This window comes from Lepidothrix coronata, unplaced genomic scaffold, assembly GCF_001604755.1.
Source record: "Lepidothrix coronata isolate B3197 unplaced genomic scaffold, Lepidothrix_coronata-1.0 Scaffold23, whole genome shotgun sequence".
Lineage (NCBI taxonomy): Eukaryota > Metazoa > Chordata > Aves > Passeriformes > Pipridae > Lepidothrix > Lepidothrix coronata.
In genome coordinates this window covers 4,877,731-4,895,985 of record NW_016690203.1, presented here as the reverse complement: position 1 = coordinate 4,895,985, position 18,255 = coordinate 4,877,731, and the positions used below count along the sequence as shown (strand labels likewise).

At 44.8% G+C, this 18,255-nt stretch overlaps 3 protein-coding genes and 1 long non-coding RNA gene across 5 annotated transcripts in view; 2 read left to right on the top strand and 2 right to left on the bottom strand.

Moving 5' to 3' along the window:
- The window catches only part of SIRT5 (sirtuin 5), an 11,007-nt gene extending 962 nt beyond the window's left edge, over positions 1 to 10,045 (top strand). The window contains exons 1-9 of one of the 2 annotated variants that reach the window (XM_017808508.1): positions 16 to 85; positions 390 to 520; positions 2,965 to 3,098; positions 4,622 to 4,847; positions 6,185 to 6,272; positions 7,203 to 7,256; positions 8,146 to 8,269; positions 9,417 to 9,532; positions 9,910 to 10,045. In XM_017808508.1, the coding sequence (XP_017663997.1) occupies positions 406 to 520; positions 2,965 to 3,098; positions 4,622 to 4,847; positions 6,185 to 6,272; positions 7,203 to 7,256; positions 8,146 to 8,269; positions 9,417 to 9,532; positions 9,910 to 9,985 (933 nt within the window). In that variant the 5' untranslated portion in view covers positions 16 to 85; positions 390 to 405 and the 3' untranslated portion in view covers positions 9,986 to 10,045. Of the gene's footprint in view, positions 1 to 15; positions 86 to 389; positions 521 to 2,964; positions 3,099 to 4,621; positions 4,848 to 6,184; positions 6,273 to 7,202; positions 7,257 to 8,145; positions 8,270 to 9,416; positions 9,533 to 9,909 lie in introns of those variants that run through there. The other variant, XM_017808509.1, reaches the window with a different exon arrangement.
- Positions 10,046 to 10,245: 200 nt separating this feature from the next.
- NOL7 (nucleolar protein 7) lies at positions 10,246 to 14,735 on the top strand. Its single transcript, XM_017808500.1, has 8 exons — positions 10,246 to 10,433; positions 10,855 to 10,915; positions 11,001 to 11,083; positions 11,228 to 11,259; positions 12,152 to 12,266; positions 13,370 to 13,491; positions 13,572 to 13,649; positions 14,349 to 14,735. Exons 1-8 carry the CDS (start codon positions 10,249 to 10,251, stop codon positions 14,414 to 14,416), a joined length of 744 nt encoding a protein of 247 aa, XP_017663989.1. The 5' UTR covers positions 10,246 to 10,248; the 3' UTR covers positions 14,417 to 14,735.
- On the bottom strand, positions 13,194 to 14,359 carry LOC108494232. Its single transcript, XR_001873784.1, has 2 exons — positions 13,790 to 14,359; positions 13,194 to 13,743 (listed from the first exon to the last, which is right to left on the bottom strand). It is a non-coding gene; the product is annotated as an uncharacterized LOC108494232 (long non-coding RNA).
- A 387-nt stretch (positions 14,736 to 15,122) lies between the features above and the next one.
- RANBP9 (RAN binding protein 9) overlaps positions 15,123 to 18,255 on the bottom strand; it is a 44,387-nt gene continuing 41,254 nt past the window's right edge. The window contains 3 exon segments of the mRNA XM_017808384.1: positions 15,123 to 16,082; positions 16,512 to 16,623; positions 17,317 to 17,468. Of these exon segments, the coding sequence (XP_017663873.1) occupies positions 15,952 to 16,082; positions 16,512 to 16,623; positions 17,317 to 17,468 (395 nt within the window). The 3' untranslated portion in view covers positions 15,123 to 15,951.

Below are 18,255 nucleotides of genomic sequence, written 5' to 3'. Positions count from 1 at the left end.
TCGCCGCCTCCGCCGCCTCCCCCTCGCCGGGGCTCCGTCCGCCCGCGCTGCTCCCCTTCGCCCTTCTGCGGGAGGGCAGATGCACGTAGGCTCTGCTGCCCTCTGGGGCTGCCGCCGCCGCGGCTTCATCCCTTGTTTTCCCCTTTTTTTTTTTTTTTCACTCCCCTTCCTTAAAATGCCGGTCTGACAGAGCCGGGTCCCGGGAGTTGCTACGGCGTGAGGCAGCAAAAAAACCAAACAAACAAAAAAAAAAACACCAAAACAAAAACAAACCGCAGCTGACATTTGCACCTGGTTCTTTGTGGAGAGCTCCGCTGCCGGCGAGCTTGCAGAGAAAATTAACGCGCCTCAAATAGGCCGCTTTCTTTTTCCGTCTCTTTTCTTCCCAGGTGCAGGTGCTTCTCGATGTGTCTCTTCCAATTTACCGCCAGAAGGCTGGTTTCCCAAGCGCACTGTGGGCTTAAGGCTTCGTCGGCAAAGAGACAGAAGTTTTGCTTGGAAATGGCTCGTCCTAGTTCAAGTAAGGCATCGGTTTGTTTGCTTAAGCGGCCCGGACAGGCTTTTAAGGTGGATATGGAAGTCTGGAAGCTTTTGGGTGCTGGATGAAATCCATAGGTTAATTCAGAATGTTTAGAAGAGTGTGAAGTTGCTTTTTATTCCTCCAGCTGTTAAAATTAACGTTGTGTGTCTGTGTAGTTCCACAAACCCATGCATAATTGCAGTCAGCATGGTTGCCCTGTGACGTGTTTCTAGTGCTTGTAATTTACGCACATAAACATACACTAGTTAATTGCATTTCCTTCTCATAATCCTAATGAGTATTAAAACTCATTCCTTATTTCTTTGTACAAGAATTATGGAGGACCTGGAGCATTTGTAACGGCTCAGGAGCAGGCTGTTGGGTAACCCCAGCAGCCCTGTGCAGGCTAGCAGTAGTAAATATTCTGCTTTTCTTTGTATGGGGATGTTTTGGTTTTGTTTTTTTAATTTGAGAGTGTACCTTAACTTGAAAACTGCACACAGAACTTAACAGGTACAAAGCAAACCCCCAAGTGCTGAGGTGCACTTGCTTTTTCTGCCACCTTGAGCATCAGCGTTTGGTTGCTGTCAGAGACCAGGCTGGGAGGGGTTTTGGCTTGAGCTTTACACATTCAGAGCTTGTGAGGTTTTGTTTACAGCAGTGGACTCGGGAGCAGAATAGTAGTGTTCTCTGCCCAATTCTGTGGCTCTTGTGCTGTGGGTCTTGGGACTTCTCCAGGAATTCTTTATCCTTACAGAAACTTACCTGCCTTTGGATGGGGTTTTGTGGGGTCTTGTTTTGTTTTGTTTTGTTTTATTTTTAAGACACATAGCAAATTGTGGGGATTAGGTTTGCGATCAGCAGCTCTGAGTTCAGCTGGAGAGTCATTAGTGTTGTACTGTAGGAGTCCATCCTGGGGCCAATGTTGTTTAACATCTTCATTCATGATCCGGATGACAATGCAGAGTGTACTCTCAGATTTCAGACAGTATGAAGCTGGAAGGAGTGGCTGATACTCCAGAGGGTCCTGCCCTGGGGAAAAATAGCTCCAGGAACTAGGACCAGCTGGGGGTGACCAACTGGAAAGCAGCTTGGCAGGAAAGGCCCTGGAGGTCTTGGTGGACACCATGTTGACCATAAGCCAGCGATGAACCCTTGTGGCAATGAAGGCTAATGGGTGTCTGGGCTGTACTCAGTAGAACATCTCCAGAGAGGTGATCCTTCTCTTCTGCTCAGCCCTGGTGAGACACATTTGACATGCTGGGTCCAGCGCTGGGCTCCCTGGGGCAAGAGAGACATGGGCATACTGGAGAGAGGCCAGCAAAGGGCCACAAAGATGACTTGGAGAATCTGACATACAGGCAGAGGCTGAAGAGATGGCATTGTTCAGCTTGGAGGAGATCAGGCTCATGAGGGGATCTAATTAATGCATAAAACACCTGATGGGGAGGGGGTGAAGACAAGGCGGACTCTTCTCAGCAATGCCCAGTGACAGGACATGAGGCAATGGGCACAAATCAAAACACACAAGATTCCATCTGAACACAAGAAAACAGTTTGTTTACTGTGAGGGTGGTCAAACACTGGCATGAGTTGTGCAGGAAGGTTATAGAGTCTCCATCCTTGGAGATCTCAAAACCCATCCAACAGGACACTGTTCTGGACGGTCTGCTCTGGCTGACCCTGCTTGAGGGGGGGTGTGTGAACTAGATGATCTCCAGAGGTCCTTTCTGATTTCAGCCATTTTGTGATTCTTAAATATGTTGCCTTAAAATTAGTGTCTGAAGTCAACTGGAAGAGACATTTTGTTTTTTTCTGTAGCTAACTTGTTCCTTTTTAATCTTGTTTTGACTCATAGAAAAAGGCAAAGGAAATTTGCCATGTATTTCCCAAAATACTTTCCTGTGCATGGAAAAATGAAGGGAATGATACATTCAAAAATAAAAAATACTTGTAAACCTATTTCTTAGTTGCAAACCTAGGAAATGGGCAGGATGCCTCAGAAGGAAATGGGTTTTCCCAAATTACCTCAATTTTGAAGGTGATACTTCGTGAAACAAACTTTTTTTTTTCATCTTAGCATCTTACCTAACAATAAGGAAGCAACTGTTCCTGGGTGGTGGTAGCAACAGTTGTTATCGAGGTAGCATCTAGTGTGTGGTTTCAGTTAAAGGCTCTGCTTTCAAATCTTGACTATATTTGTAATTTAGCACATGTTGCCCTACTGAGCTTGCCCATATGCATTTTTGAGGATCCCCAGGAATTGCCTTTCAAATTCCAGGATACAGAAACTCAGAAACCAGTTGGTATTCTGAAATTAAAGTCATGGGAGGTGTACCTCGAAGCCATTTCTGGATGCATAAGTGTGCCAGCACTGTCTGTGTTGCTCTTATGTAAAAGTGTAAGTGCTTGAGCAGCTGTTTATTTTCCCTCCCCACGCACAGATATGGCTGATTTTCGAGAAGTGTTTGCCAAGGCGAAGCACATTGCCATTATCACAGGAGCCGGGGTCAGTGCGGAGAGTGGCGTTCCTACCTTCAGGGGGGCTGGAGGTTTCTGGAGAAAGTGGCAAGCCCAGGTAGGTACTGGTGGCCCCGTGCCTGTGCAGCCGTGCTTCTCTGTCCATCAGGTAGGTGAGTGTGGAAGGTCAGAAGCAGCTGAGGACCTGAGACAGTGGAAGTGCTCCCATAGTTTGGCAGGGACAGAGCTCTCCCTACAGCTGCCTCTGCAGCTCTTCCCAGGGACCTGGGAGTCTGTTTGGTGCAGCTGCAACTTCTTTTCTGTCATTTTATCAGTTGCTTGGGTAAAACAGCATTCTTGCAGGCAGCTCTGGGTCTTTCTACTGTCCTTGTTTTGTTGCTGCCTTGCAGTTCAGCTGTTTGCTCATCTTTTAATACCCTCGGGGTTTTTCCTACATCGTGGGGCCTTTCCTCTTTTAAACTCCTAAGAATTTTACCAAACTAGCAAAAAGGAAGAACCAATGATAGTGACTAGTTGTTTTCTTTTAATCTTGGTGTCTCATAATACTTCTTAAAAATGCTTTAGGACTTTTTTGTTCTGTTTGGGGGCAGGTTCCTCACGTCTTTAACTCTTCCACAAGCTCTGTCTCTCTCACTGGAGTGATCTTGCCAACACTGGGAGCCACTGGGGTGGGAGAAAAGGTGGGAACAGACACTGAGGGTGGAGTGGTGCAGCTGCAAGCACCAAACTGTGCCAGCTGTACAGGTGCCTCATGAGTCTCATCCTGGTTGGTGCCACAGATGTTTCAAGCAACTGTTATGCCGTCAGTACTTGCTGCTCCAAACACTGCAATCACATTTGCCTTTTATATAGTTTTTAGTTACAACATTCCTGAAAGATTTGTTAAAGTTAAAAAGGAGTCAAAGAGGTGAGTTTTTCAAGGTGGTTTGAATCTAAAGATGAGCTGTTTCTTTTAAGTGACTAGCAATGCAAATAAAACCTGTGTGTGTAAAAATGACTGGTCCTGCTGCAACAGAAACTTGCATTCACTGTTTTAATGTTAGCAGAACTGTGCTTTGAGATGTTAGACGGAGCTTACTTCCTGATTTTAGAAAAGATAAGGCAAAGTTAAAGTTGCTATGAAAAGCAGAGATTCAATTTTACCAGCACATAAAAGACAAGAGATTAGACTTTGGTTTTGACAATGTGTGTAATTTAGCTCATGTTACACTTAAAAATGCAGAAAAGAAATTTCTAGCAAAAGAAATATATCCACATTATGCTGTGTTTTATGGTTGCTGTGGAAAAGAGAGTTTTCGATGTCAAAAAATTGTGTGCATTGAAATATCTCTGTTTCCTTTGGGCTGTATTAAACTCCTGATAGTTTGGTAGGGCAGCACAGAATAAGGTCCAAGTGTACTGTGTAAACCCACACACCACACTATTTCTATAAGTTATTTTCTGATTTGATAAGACACCTTGACTTGTCATCCTTGTAAAGGATATTGATCTATATTCTTATCAACTGCACATGGTTATAAATACAGTAGCAGTGTAAGTGCCAGTGATCCAGCAGGCTTCATCTGGGGAAGGGATTTTCTTGCCCTTTTTTTGTAGAGTGACTTGTTACGTCTTTTCCAGGAGCTGGCCACTCCCGGGGCTTTTGCGCGAAACCCTTCCCGTGTGTGGGAATTTTACCACTACCGACGGGAAGTGATGTTGAGTAAACATCCAAATCCAGCACATATTGCCATTGCAGAGTGTGAAAAGCGTCTGAGCAAGCAAGGAAGGAGCGTTGTGGTCATTACTCAGAATATTGATGAACTGCACAGGAAGGCAGGCACAAAGCACCTCTTAGAAATTCACGGTACGAGCTGGTTCACCTCTTTGCTACAGGCCAGAAAACCCAGGGAGGGCAGTGGGGAGAAGATAAAACAGGATAAGTACTGGGACAAAAGAAATTTGTCTTTAAAATGATAAGTTGCATAAAGTTATTTACAGTCACACCCTGTTCTCTTTTGGAAGCTGTTTCAGGTACTTCATATCCTGTTTATTTCTCATCTTTAGAATCTCAGAACCTCATCTTCCTGTTTTTAATGGATTTTTGGCAATAGACAGGAACTGGTTTTCCCTTCCCGCTTGCTCAGTTTTGCCTCAGGTCCACTTGAATACATCTGACTGTGACACTCTGCTGATTTCACTTAGAAATGGGGAAAAAAATCCCCAAGGACTCCCACTGTGTGGTAGTGGTGGTGCCAGACCAGTACTGCCACCAATAAAAGAGGTATTGGCAAGACTGGCCTCACCAGCCCTGGTGGGTTCCCTCTGTCCTGTTCTGCCCTGTCCCCACCTGTGCAGTCCTTGGCTACAGGAGGACAAAGGATCTGGAAACAGATGAGATTCTCTAACCTTTCTCTCCTACACACAATGGTACTCTCTATCTTTTTCCTGTAGTCGGTGGCATTCCTCACTCCCACCCTCTCTCCCACAAAGTGCCAGAGCACAAGGCAGGTGCAGCACCTGGAGGTCACTGGGGCTTTTGGATCTGAGGAAATGTACAAGTGTGGAGAGAAGGAGGGTGGGGAAGCCCTTCTCCACCCTTAGAGGTGTCCCAGTCCTCTTTTCTCCACTCTGCAGGCCCTGCATGGAGTGGAAATTTCCCAGGACAAAGACCCATCCTGGCCCTCCAGCATTACGGTGCTTTTTAACTTGAGTATCACAAAAGGTTTAAATGGGATTTCCCACTGCTACTTTTGTGACTTGGACACAAGAAACCTGCACAAAATTTTTTGCAGTTGTGGATCCAAGGGTGAAGCCTTGGGTATAGTTTAATTTTGGTTATCTGTATTTTTTACAAAATGGAAAAAATTTAAAACTCTTTGTAATATTGCTCATCTCTACAGCATGTTACTAATGCTACAAAAGTCTTGAGGTTGGGGAGTTTTGCATGAAACAAAATGGTGTTAGTCTGTGTATTTCTATTTTCTTTTTAAAGAAAATGTTTCTGGTCTAATGGGAAAAGCAATAAGCAGAAATAATCTCCCTTTCAACATTTGGCTGTTACGTCTGTGTAGTAAGTTACCCACCAGGTGTGGTCTTCAAAGTCAAATAAAGGCTGCCTGGGATAAACACAACTACTTGCTTGTACAGCCACACCTTAGAGCCATCGCTTCATCCCTAATGTTTTCTCTTTGTGTGTTTCAGGTAGTTTATTTAAAACTCGGTGCACCAGCTGTGGAAACGTAGCTGCGAATTACAAGAGCCCCATATGCCCTGCGTTGGCCGGGAAAGGGTAATGTGTCCGCTTTGCAAACTCTCTCTGCTTTTTACTTTGTCTGCTGTTCAGTAGCAAAGGAGCTATTTTAAGAGCATATGGGAGTTCCAGCCAACCACCTTGTTTTACTTTATTATTAATAATGCTTAAATTTTACACAGCTGTTTTGAAACATGAGGATACTGTTTGGTAACTCCCGTGAGCGCCCATGGTGCCATTAACTCCTGTAAATGACTGATTGTTAACCTCTAAGTCAGCACAACACGATACATTATTAGAACAAATTAGAACAATTTCAGCTGATCTACAACTCTCATATTGGACATCAACTAATCGTGAGAATGCTTCTTTACTCCCATCCTCTTCACTTTCAATTTTTTTTTGTCAGATTCTTATTCCTTAAATTGAACTGTCATAGTCTTATACATGCGTTTTCTTCTTCTGCATCTCTTGAGCACCTTGTAGCTTTTGACCTTCAACTTATCAGTAAGATTCTCCTGATTACAGATCTCAAAATACAGATGTGTGAAACAATCAGGATGAAAGCATCAGTTCCCAGTATCCTTCAGTCTCCTTTTTCTAGCCATCTTCTTTCTTTCACCATTTAAAATGGAAGTGGGCAGGGGTACGGGCCAGGCATATGCTCACAGATTTCTAGTGGAGTTTTTTCCCTTTGTATTTCACCAGAGCTTTAGATAGCTACATAAATAATTGTTGTGCCTTTGACAGTCTTGAACAGTCTTGACAGTCACTCAGCTCTGGGATAATTCTGGACCAATGCCTGCCTGCCATGTGTGTGGTATTTTAGGGCTGCAGTAGGTGTTGAAGTTGGCTGGAGTTGCAAAGATTGCTTGATTGGAGAGTGTGCTTTAAAGAAAACTAAGTTTTTATTAATATATAAAGTGCACTTTTTATGATTGGATATGTATTTCAATTTTGTAACTTCAGGGCTCCAGATCCTGAAACAGCAGATGCTGCGATTCCAGTTGAAGACCTTCCTCAGTATGTATGGACTGATTTGTTTTTTGCTGTTACCTCTTCATGCTTTGTGTATCTCAAAGGCTTGTGTTACTGTTCACGTTGTTTTGGAAGGACAGAGACATTCCACAGGAGAGAAAGATGTGGAACTTTGCCCCAGAGAACTGAGCCTAAAGTTACAGGGCACAGCTGCCAACAGGAGTGTGTACTAGAAGTCACCACGATGCCAAAGGCATCGCACATTTGTGTACTTGAGCACCAAGATGAAACATGCCTAAATTCATGGGGCTTGTAGTAAGTGAAGTAGTAGGAGAATTGCAGCACAAAAATGAGGGCTACAACAGTAAATGTTTTGTTACTTTGCAGGTGCCACCCACTGTTAGTCTGGAATACTGTGCTGGGGTACAGCCACTGCATAGTCCCTCGCAGGCATTAAATGTGCCACGGTGCTTTTTTATTCTGGCTGAAGCTTTACCTTAGCTAGTTGCAGATGCAAAAATCCACTGTATTTTTCATCTGGTTCCTAAGAAGAGGCTAACACGATGCTTCTGTTCTTTGGTTCACTTTGTCCTTAAAAACCTGTTAGCCACTTTGTTAAATGGAGGCCGAGGTTTTAATTTTCATGCATTTCAGGAGATGAGTAAGGGGAAGACACAGTTAAGTATCTGCATTGAAAAACTGTGCAGCAGCCTGTTCCATGTGACCAGGCAGCACGTGTGTAATTCCAACACGTGTAGCATGGAATCAGCCCAGCACATAGTAGGGGAGGGTGCGGGGAGGGCTGTGAAAGAGAAGGGAGAGAGTGGTAGAAGGTAAGACATGCCCAAGTGAGCATGAAAACTGCTTTGACATTTTGCAGCCTGCAAGGTCCACGTTGGTAGCGTAATGCTGTCTCTTTGTGATGTTTAAACAGGTGTGAGGAAGATGGCTGCAATGGGCTCCTGCGTCCCCACGTCGTGTGGTTTGGTGAAGCCCTGGATCCTGATGTTCTCACAGCAGTCGAGAAGGAGCTTGATATTTGTGACCTCTGCTTGGTAGTGAGTAGCACTTTCATTACCTGTCCTCTGAACCGGCAGGGAAGCCACGCTAAGGAGGTTGCACCTCCTGGGTAAAGCAGATGTATCTGTGCTTCTCTGAGGAGCTAAAAGCCCCTGAGGGACTCTCTAGTGTCAAGTGTAAAACATTAAAAGACTTTGAAGTTTGGACATATTAACAGACTGCTCAGAAATTAACAGATACACAGGTGTTAGAGGTTAGCCAATATTGTTTAGCTGTTGAATTTCACACCCCCTCTACTCTGCTCTCGTGAGACCCTCACTTGGAATACTGCATACAGTTCTGGTACCCCCAGTGTAAGAAGGACATGGAACTGTTGGACTGAGTCTAGAGGGCCGTGAAGATGATCCAGGCAGCTGAAGCACCTCTTCTATGAAGACAGGCTGAGAGGGCTGGAGAAGAGAAGACTCTGGGAAGACTTTATAGGAGCCCAGAGAATTTGTAGGTGCCTAATCCCTGGAGGTGTTCCAGGCCAGGTTGGATGGGGCTCTGATCAACCTGGTGTAGCAAAAGGTGTTCCTGCCCATGGCAGGGGAATTCAAACTAGATGATCTTTAGGATCCTTTCCAACCCAAACCTTATTATAGATCTAATTTCTCAAACAGTGAAAAATACATTTATTTTGATGCTCAGTCTAAAAGAAAGGAAGTGACTAAATGCTGTAAGAAGGTAGGTAGCTGTTATCCTGTGCTGCCCTTTTTGTGAGGTAGTTTACATGCACCATGTAGGTTCCAGATCCCTGAGCAAAACACTTGCTCAGAATATTGTGTTCTCTTTACTGAATAATTTCAAGTAACACAAGGAATGTCTTGGGGTTTTTTCCCCTGGAGACAAAGTTTTGTTTCTGGGATTTTTTTTTCATCTAGAGTTCTAATGCACAAACAAGCTTCTTTGGGCTGTATCAGAGAAACAATTCCTGATTCTTATGCTATGTTAAATAGTTACATATGCAGTAACACTGATTGGAGATACTGGTTTGGTTTAATTTCTGTAGGGATTTTCCATGGTTTAGTGGCTTTTGCACATAAGAGTGTTCTGAGAAGGACCCTCACCCAAGGGGTTGGGTTGGTTTTGTCTGTTTTAACCACTGTCCTGCTACACTTGTGATTTATTTCCCCGTCCCTGCAGGTCGGGACCTCCTCCGTGGTTTATCCTGCAGCCATGTTTGCCCCTCAGGTCTCGGCCAGAGGAGTGCCAGTCGCAGAATTTAACATGGAAGCTACTCCTGCCACAAACAGATTCAGGTAAAGCTGTTCAAAGTAGCTGCCTTTAGGCCCCTCCACGTTCATTGTCTTTTGCATCCAACTGCTAAAATGCTGGTTTTAGACAAATATGGTATAGTTTTCTGCCCAACGCTTAAGAAATATTAATTTATTTTAATAAGTAAGAACAGATGATAGTTTTTTCATGGTGGAATTAAGTTTTACTAAAGACACAACTGCGGTTTCCTAAGCGTGGGGGTGAAGTCTGTCCCTAAGCCCCAGACGGCCTACAACCCTCTCCCGCTCTTCCCTCCTCTCCCCCCCTGCCAGAGGTGCTCGGGCGCTGCCAGATAAGGAAGCAGCAAAAAGCAGGATGCGCTGGTGGCTGCCCGCGCCTAAAACCGGCCGCTCCCTTCCAGGTTTCACTTCCCGGGCCCCTGCGGGACTACGCTGCCGCCGGCACTGGCGCGACACGAGACGGAGATCATCTCCTGAGCTCCGGGAGCGGCCCGACGGGAGCAACGCGGCGGAGGCACGGCGGGCGGGGAGGGAGCGGGCGGCTGAGAGGAGGCGGCGGGTCTCGCCGGACGGTCCTCACGGCAATAAAGGGGCGGTCGGGACCCGCCGCCGCCACTTCCCGGTGTCCTGTGTCTGTCGGCGCGCGCCCGGGGGGCGGGGCACGGAGGCGGGGGTTCCCTGGCGCACGGCATTCCCCGGCGGAAGGCGGGAGCAGTTCCGGGGCGGGCGGCGCAGGGACCATGGCGATGGCGCGGCCGAGGAAGGCGGCGGCGGCTGCGGGCAAGCGCAGGCCTCCCGCCGCGCTGCCCAGCCCGGCCTCCTCCTCGGAGGACGAGGCGGACGAGGCCCCGGAGCAGGTGTCCTTCGGCGTGGCGAGGGAGGCGGCCGAGGCTGAGAGGAAGCTCGTGGGGGAGGCGGCCCGGAGGTGCGGACACACACGCGGACCCCGAACGACCATTCTCGGGCACTTCACCCCTCTTGTCCCGTGCTCCCTCTTCGCCCCTTTTACTCCCCCCTTACTACCCCTGCTCTCCTCTTACGGCTCTCCTTACCGTGCTCTAGTCCTCCCTTTATTCCCCTCTTATCCCCCCCTAACATCCCCTTACCCTCCTTCTAACTCCCTTCACCTGTCTTACTCCGCAATCCCCTCTCTTACCCTGCCTTCACCCCTCTTACCCTTCGTTATCCCCCCCTTATTCCCCTTCACCTTTCTTGCCGTCCTCCCTTATCCCACCCTCCCCCTTCTTATTCCCCCCTTCTCCCCGTCTTATTCCCTTCCTTCCTTCTCGCCTTTATGCCTCTCCTACTCCGCATCCGTGCTGACTGCGCCTCCCGCCTCCCCGCAGGCACCGGGAGCTGCTGAAGGAGAAGCGGCGGCGGCACCAGGAGCTGTTCGCGGAGCAGAAGGTACAGCGCTGTCCCCCCACCCGCTCCCACCCGGCTCCGGGCGGGCAGTGGGTGAACGCCCGCCTGACTCCCCTCTCCCCCGCAGAAGCGGAGGTTGCTGCCCGAGGCCGTGCTGCAGGAGCTGCAGGAACTGCAGGATGTGGCCGCCACCCCTGCGCCGCCCGAAGGGTGAGGGGGTGTGGGGGGATCTGGGGTGTCTCGGTGGATGCTGCCCAGCCGGGTCCTGGCATTGGGAGGCCGGGCTTGAAACGGGAGTAGACGAAGTGAGTGTGAATTGGAAGAGTAACCTGTTGCTTTTTCCTTGCTCCCCAGACCTGCTGAGCAGGCTCCGGCAGATGACCAAGGTATGCTACAGCTCACTTTGCTAGCGCGGAGCGCTTCTCATATCTCAGGAGTTCATTTCTGTGCCAGAGCTGCAATGGGGAGTGCCCTGGTGAAAGTCTGAAACACGGACAAACTCTCTTTTCCCAAGGGAAAATCTAAAGACACATTTAATCTAATTCTTGGGCCTTTTATAGAAGTTGCTTGCTGTACAGTGATTTCAGTTAAAATAGCCTGAGGTGTTTAAGGAAGTCTTGAGCAGGTGTTGTAGCTGAAAAAGCAAGGATTACCAGAGATGGGTTAATATTCAGCACTTGTGTAAATTATAAAGGCTATTTCTGGATAGAGTTGTTAAATCATCTTGATACTTTACGCATCAAACTACAATTTAATAGCATCTGTAAAATATGAAATAACTTTTTTCAAATTCAGAACTACAAAATCAAGAGTCAAGAATGTTTATCACTGCTGTTTTCATCTGTACTTCAAAATACTTCACAAAACCCCTTTTATTTAAACAATTCTCTCATCCAGACCTCACCTAATTATATTGCTGGATGATGTAACTGCTACTTTTTCTTCTTTTTATTTAAAAAAGATCTATTGGCATAACAAAGAGATGAGCTGAGAACAAAGTGAGACTGAAGCTGAGGCTGGACTCCCATTTGTGGGTTACCTGTAGCTGTTGTGTTGCACTGAATTTTTTTCCTGTAATGAATCCCATTTTGTTGATGCCAAGGAAGAGGAAAGCTGGCTAGCAGCCACCAACTTTGGGTTGCTCCCTTGAGGCATGTTTCTTCCCTTCCTTCTCACAGCCCTTCTTACTACTCAGTGCTTCTGAAAAATGCTTGTTGTTTAATTCCTGTTCCTCTTATCAGTTTTGATTCATAATGTTTGGGAAATTTTGTTTTAAAGTTACTTCAGGTGAAGAACTTGAAGATGAGGCTGAGAAAGAGAAACAAGGCCAGGCCCAAGGGCAAGGCCAAGCCAAAACGCAGGTGAAGAAAGGCAAGGCAAGCAAGGGTGCCAGGTAGGAGGAGGAAGAGATGATCCAGGGTGTCTGCCCCATGTGGCTGCTTTTGCCTGGGGGATGGGGCATTGCAGCAGCTGTTCTGTCACTGCATGGCTGTACCCTCTTCTGCACTTCATGTTTCCCCTGCTCTTCCTCTGATTGAAAGCATAGTTATGTGCTGTAAGCATCTTTAATATCTTCTGCTATCGCATGCTTATGTAGAATCATAGAATGGATTGGATTCGAAGGGACCTTACTTAAAGATCACCTACTGCCAACCAACCCCCCCTGCCATGGGTAGCAACACTTTCCTCTTAGGCCAGGTTGCTCAGAGCTCCATCCAACCTGGCTTGAACACCTTCAGAGATTGGACATTCACAACTTCTCTGGGCAACCTGTTCCAGTGCCTCACCACCCTCACAGTAAAGACATTTTTTCCTAATATCTAATCTAAACCTACTCTCTTTTAGTTTGAAGCCATTCCCCCTTGTCCTGTCACTACATGCCCTTGTAAAAAGTCCCTCTCATCTTTCTTGCAGGCTCTCTTCAGTTACTGGGAGGTTCCAATTAGGCTGCCCTAAAGCCTTCTCTTTTCCAGGCTGAACATCCCCAATTCTCTCAACCTTAATGTGTGCATGCATATATATACATATATATATATATATATAACAAAATCTATAATATAAATAATTTTTATATGTTAAGTATATATAACTGCTATGAGATAACTGGGCAGTCATAAGCACAGCAGTACACACTGTGTTATGTGCTGCTACAAGTGGGGTGGTTGAGCACTGAATTCCTGCATTTTAATCTATTTTTCTTTTTTGCTCTTTATTTCTTTGTCACTGATGTCCCTAGAGAGGAATTGCACTGGCTTCTGGGAGAACTAGTTCAAGACTCCCAAGGAATGACTCAGGGCACACAAAAGCATATAACACCAGCTTCAGAGTTTTGGTTCTATTTTTAATTTTTTTTAATACTGCCACCAAGCTCATCTGAGCATCAGAAACCAGCAACTGCTGCAGTTGTGCTCAAGTAGCAAAGCTTGACACCAGTGTGTGTGTTGTTCTGGGTTCTGTAACCATGGTAAAGGGATTTACATCTGTCTTTTTAACTAGGTCAAAAGGAAACTACGCAGCTGTCTGCTTAAAAGATCAGAGTTTAACAGGCCTCCACCAACAGCTCGCCAAAGACTTTCTAAATGCTCAGCTCTATGGGCCACACACCAACCGGGTACAGGGTAAGCAGTTTTGGTTAGGCAGGTCTGCATCTAGTCTTGTCTGGCTTAAACTTGGTAATTAACACTCATTTCCATTTCAGCAAATGAATTTTTTTCACTTGCAAACAAGAAAGACCCAGTTAAAAAAGCTGCAGTTCAGTTTGTGGACAAATCTTGGGGTGAGTATAAAAAGTCAAAGTGGGTGCTACTTTTGTATATGTGGTTAAAAGTACACTTGAGTAAAACCAGTGTTCCTGTGTTAGAGGCCTGCAGCTTGTGACCCTCTAACCGAAGACTGATCATAAGGGAAGGGCAGCACAGCATTACAGCCTCAGTGGGTGTCGTGAGCATGCCCCTGGAGAGGGTGTGAGAGACACACACACAACTTGGGAAAAAATTGCCTCATTTTTGGTACATTAAGAAAGCACATTAAGAAAACCGCTGTTTCAGCCTCCAGCCTCTGAGCTGTTCGAAGGTGTTCCAGGTATTTGTAAAACCTAAAAGCAGGGATACCAAATTCCCAGAACTTCCGTGTGAGCACAGAGAAATAGCACCTATTGGGGACAGACACCCACACAGTCTGTGAGGCTCTCGAACACCAGAGACAAAAGTTATTGATCATTAAAGCGTGCAGGATCTGCTTTTCTCTTGTGCTCCATCACTGAAAGCACCGCTGTACCTGCATCCCCCTTCTGAAGGACCGTGGTGCAGGCCGGTACCCCTGGCCAGTTGAAGGCACCTGGTGTATGTAAAATACCATAGGAAGTTTATCAGCTTTCCAGTCAGTTATTCTGTTCTAAAATGCTGCAGCAGTCAATGGATTGCTGCTTCTACAGCAGAGGGGCAACTAACTAACAGCTATTTATTTTTTTCTTAAGGGCAAGAAAAAAAGGAAAAAGCAGCAAGGTTTAAGAAACGTTGGATCGCAACACAGACTAAAAATTGAGTCTGAAAACAGCTTTTTCAGAAGATGATATTAAGGACTTTTACTGAAAGTTAATCTCTCAAAACAACACTGTTTTTTTTTCCCCATTTCATCATCACTTTGCTTTCAGCTCCACCTACCAGAAGGCACCAACCTTCACCAAGCTGTGCCTGATCAGACTTTCCTGTTCTCTCCCCCTTTCAGAAGTTCTTGGGGAAGCTACAAAGCGATAGGAGCAGGGCAGTGTTGTAGAACAGCTGGTGTTAGGACCAGGCTTGTTGAGCTGCCTCTGTGAGGCAATGCCTTTGCAGAGAATAAAGATGAGCCATGTTGTACCTACTGTTGCGGATGCTGCATTTCTTACAGCAGCTTCAGTTACTTGCATCTCTAAAGGGAAGTCTGTACCCTAATAGCAGAATCACTAACTCAGCTCACACAGCAGGACACTTACTTCCCTCAAGCCTGATGGTTACTTTCAAGCAGTAAAGGAAAATCCCTTACTGCTTGAATAAGATTCTGTCAGTGCATGAACCCCCTAGCTAGACTCACTTTGTGGCAAGAACACGGCAAGCCTTTAACTTGTGACAGCCCAGCTGCTGCAGGGAAGGGGCATTCCTGGCTAGAGCCACATTCACGGGTCTATGTAAGAATTGCTGTTCTAGGAGGGAACTCTAGAACCAAGACAATGTAGCATACAACTCCATGCTACCATGTATGTAGAAGTAAGTTTTTAATGGCTGGTTAATTATGATATCACTACATTTTATTGCAATATAGTACTATTTAAGCACTTTTAAAAATGCAAGGTGTACAAAGATTAAATTAAGACTGTAAATTGACTAAATATTTGGTTTTTATATAAATAGGTCATAACCACACTGTGTTGACATGTAATACTGTTATAATACAACAGTTAAACTGGTGAGCCTACACAACAGAAGCTGTCTGTAGTTAAACAAGGAAACAAAGTTGAAAAGACCATGTTAAAACAAAAAACTACTAAGATCAACAGGTTGGGATTGTAAGTAGCAACAAACATATTCACTCAGCTCCTGAGTAATTCAAGTTTTACAGTACACATTAAAAAATATCATTTCTTCCCATCAACACTATATATCCAAACCATTTGCATTTTGCAAATTACACTGATTGAACTATGTAACAATGGGGGTGGAGGTTGGCAAGTCATCCTGCTTGACATTTACATCACCCACATGCTAATACATCCATGTTTTCTAGTCTTCCGTCCCACCACAAGGTAGCAGGATTTTTGGTTTGTTTTGGACAATCGTTTAAAGGATTGGTACTTGTCAATTTGGATGTCTGACGTTACCAGTGATATTTTCAACTCTTAGTTGTCTAAGAGGTTTAAAGATGGAAATTTTCTCCTAACACTAAGTTAGAAATCATTTGCATCATGCTGTAAACTAGGAAGCAACATAAAGCGACAGACTTGTCCTTAGTACATAATTAAAATTCCAAATTCCAGTCAGCAGAGCTGGTCTACTTTCCATGTTGAATATGCCACAACACCTTTCAGACCTTCAAATGCATAGCTAGTGTAGGTAGTCTTCCACTGTGGCGAACGCACAGGATCCAATGCCTGACCGAGCCATCAATCCTAGACACTGTGATGCCTGTCCCATGGCCAGGGCAAGTGGTGGTTGCTTTGGCAGATTGTGAGTCTCTGGAAAAGAATCACAGTGGCAGTTAAAATACCTGATTAATTTCATAGCAATACACTGAAACCTTGATATTTAAGCTTGCTTCAATCACTCATTTCAAAATTCCTGTGTTTACTTTCAAAGTTTGTTGCTCCTCCACTGTCTGGCTCTAAGAGCAAAGTGACATTTTCAAATTCCCTGCATAAGCACCATTATTGAATAGGCCCATTTTTGGGCTGAAGAATAAAAACAGACAAGCACTTGTTACATTAAAGTGCCCCCCAAAACTACCCCTGTCTTCCTGAAAGAGTGTATCCTAACATTGCTATCCTTCATTACTCACTCAGTGAGTGTGATGCGCGGTGAGCAGCAGGGTGAGCAGTAGGGTCGCCTGTGTGGGACGAGAGAAAGGCACTGCCCACCACACATGGCAGCCTCCAGGCCATACCTACCTAGTATTGCACTATTAAGTACAGAGCACACTGGTTCTCTTTGTATCGGGTCAAGCTGATTTCCAACAGGGCTGCTCCAGGGATCGGAATACGCGAGTAAACTGAATGCATCCTGTGGGAAGATGATTTTTATTACATTTCACAGCTATATGCTACTAGTGAAAACAAGGACTATTCGCTTATTTTGATTCAGTATCATGAAAGTAACTGTCAGTGCCTATCAGTACAAAAGGATAAAAAAATTGTGACAGGGCTTGTTCCCCTTGGAGCAAGCAGTGTTCTTCCCAACAGCAAGACAAAAGGTAGCGGTATTTTAGTAAGTGATGGGGTAAGAGAAAACAGACTGAAAACTGCATGCAGTCTTTGGCCGGAGAATTCTTTTCCAGAGCAGTCTCAAATCAAGGTAAACTAATTAGCATGCAGAGTACTAAAGATACCACATTTTGGGCATCTCTACCAATCCTCATGTGGTTCATTTATCATTAGAGCCCAAAACAGCACTTTGATTCAAGAGGCCAAGTTACATGGTCAGAAATGAGAGTAAGGAAAGTGCTAAATTAATTTCTGGGTTTAATTGTACTACAGCACAAAATTATCTTCCCTGTGCATGTGCTACACAGACAAGACAGGAGACAGGGCTACACCACAGCTGACCAGAATACTGCTCTCAGACAGACACACACATACACAAAAAAAATGAGAGAAGTTAAAGCAGAACAGCATTCCAGCACTACATGCTGTGGGAAGTTCCTGCTGGGCAGCACAGTTATTCACCTTAACACCACAGTTTCAAGATTAAAAATACCTTGAGCATTTTCTTATTCACTGTGTTTTTGCCACATTCTCTTCTTAGTTGCTCACTCATTGCTTGCAACTCTCTTCCAAAATGGATCATCCTTTCAATGGCTGCTTGGCTGCCACCACAGAGCTGACGTCTTAACTGACTTGAATCTACTTCTGCAAAAACGATACCGTCATCATCACCACTAATAGAGCTGAAAGTAACAACCTGTGGATCTACAGAATCTGCACTGATTTCACTCTAAAAAACCATCTGCCTTCTCAGAGAGACCTTGGCACCATATACTTCTGCACTGAGCACTGCTAAATTGCTCATTTATAAACATTTAAGAGACTTCATTAACTAACAGCAGAGGCTGTTGACATGTGCTGTTTATTTTGCAATGATTAATTTAAAACTAACTAGACTATAAACCAAATTTTATCCTAAAATTTTACGGGAGTTTAAAAAACAACAATAAAAATCCACACAGTTCTATTTTTTTAATTCTCTGGCATTGCACTTCTAAAGATGTGCCACATCCGGAACTGCTAAAAGAGGGTAAAAACCCCTGAACTTCCTGAACAGCCATGATGGAAGACATTCTACAAGGAGTATGAACAGTCTAAATGATTATGTTATCTTAATAATTCAAACATTTCAGGCTTCTTTTGTAATCAAGCAGAACATTACCATTGATTTCTTTACTGTTTGCTACAACATTCCCCAACACTAGTGATTTTAAAAAATATTGATGCAAATTATGAATAGTAAATTAATCCTTGGCTTCTCTGAAAGTTCTGTCTTTTTAAAATTTACAATTAAAGCAACATATTAAAAAAAAGGCATTTATCCGTTCCTTGCCTTTTTTCATCAATGGAATCAAGTTTTAAATTGTAGCATTTTGAGCTACACTTCAATTACAAAACTATTCTTCTTTCTGACTTTACACCGCTATCTAGT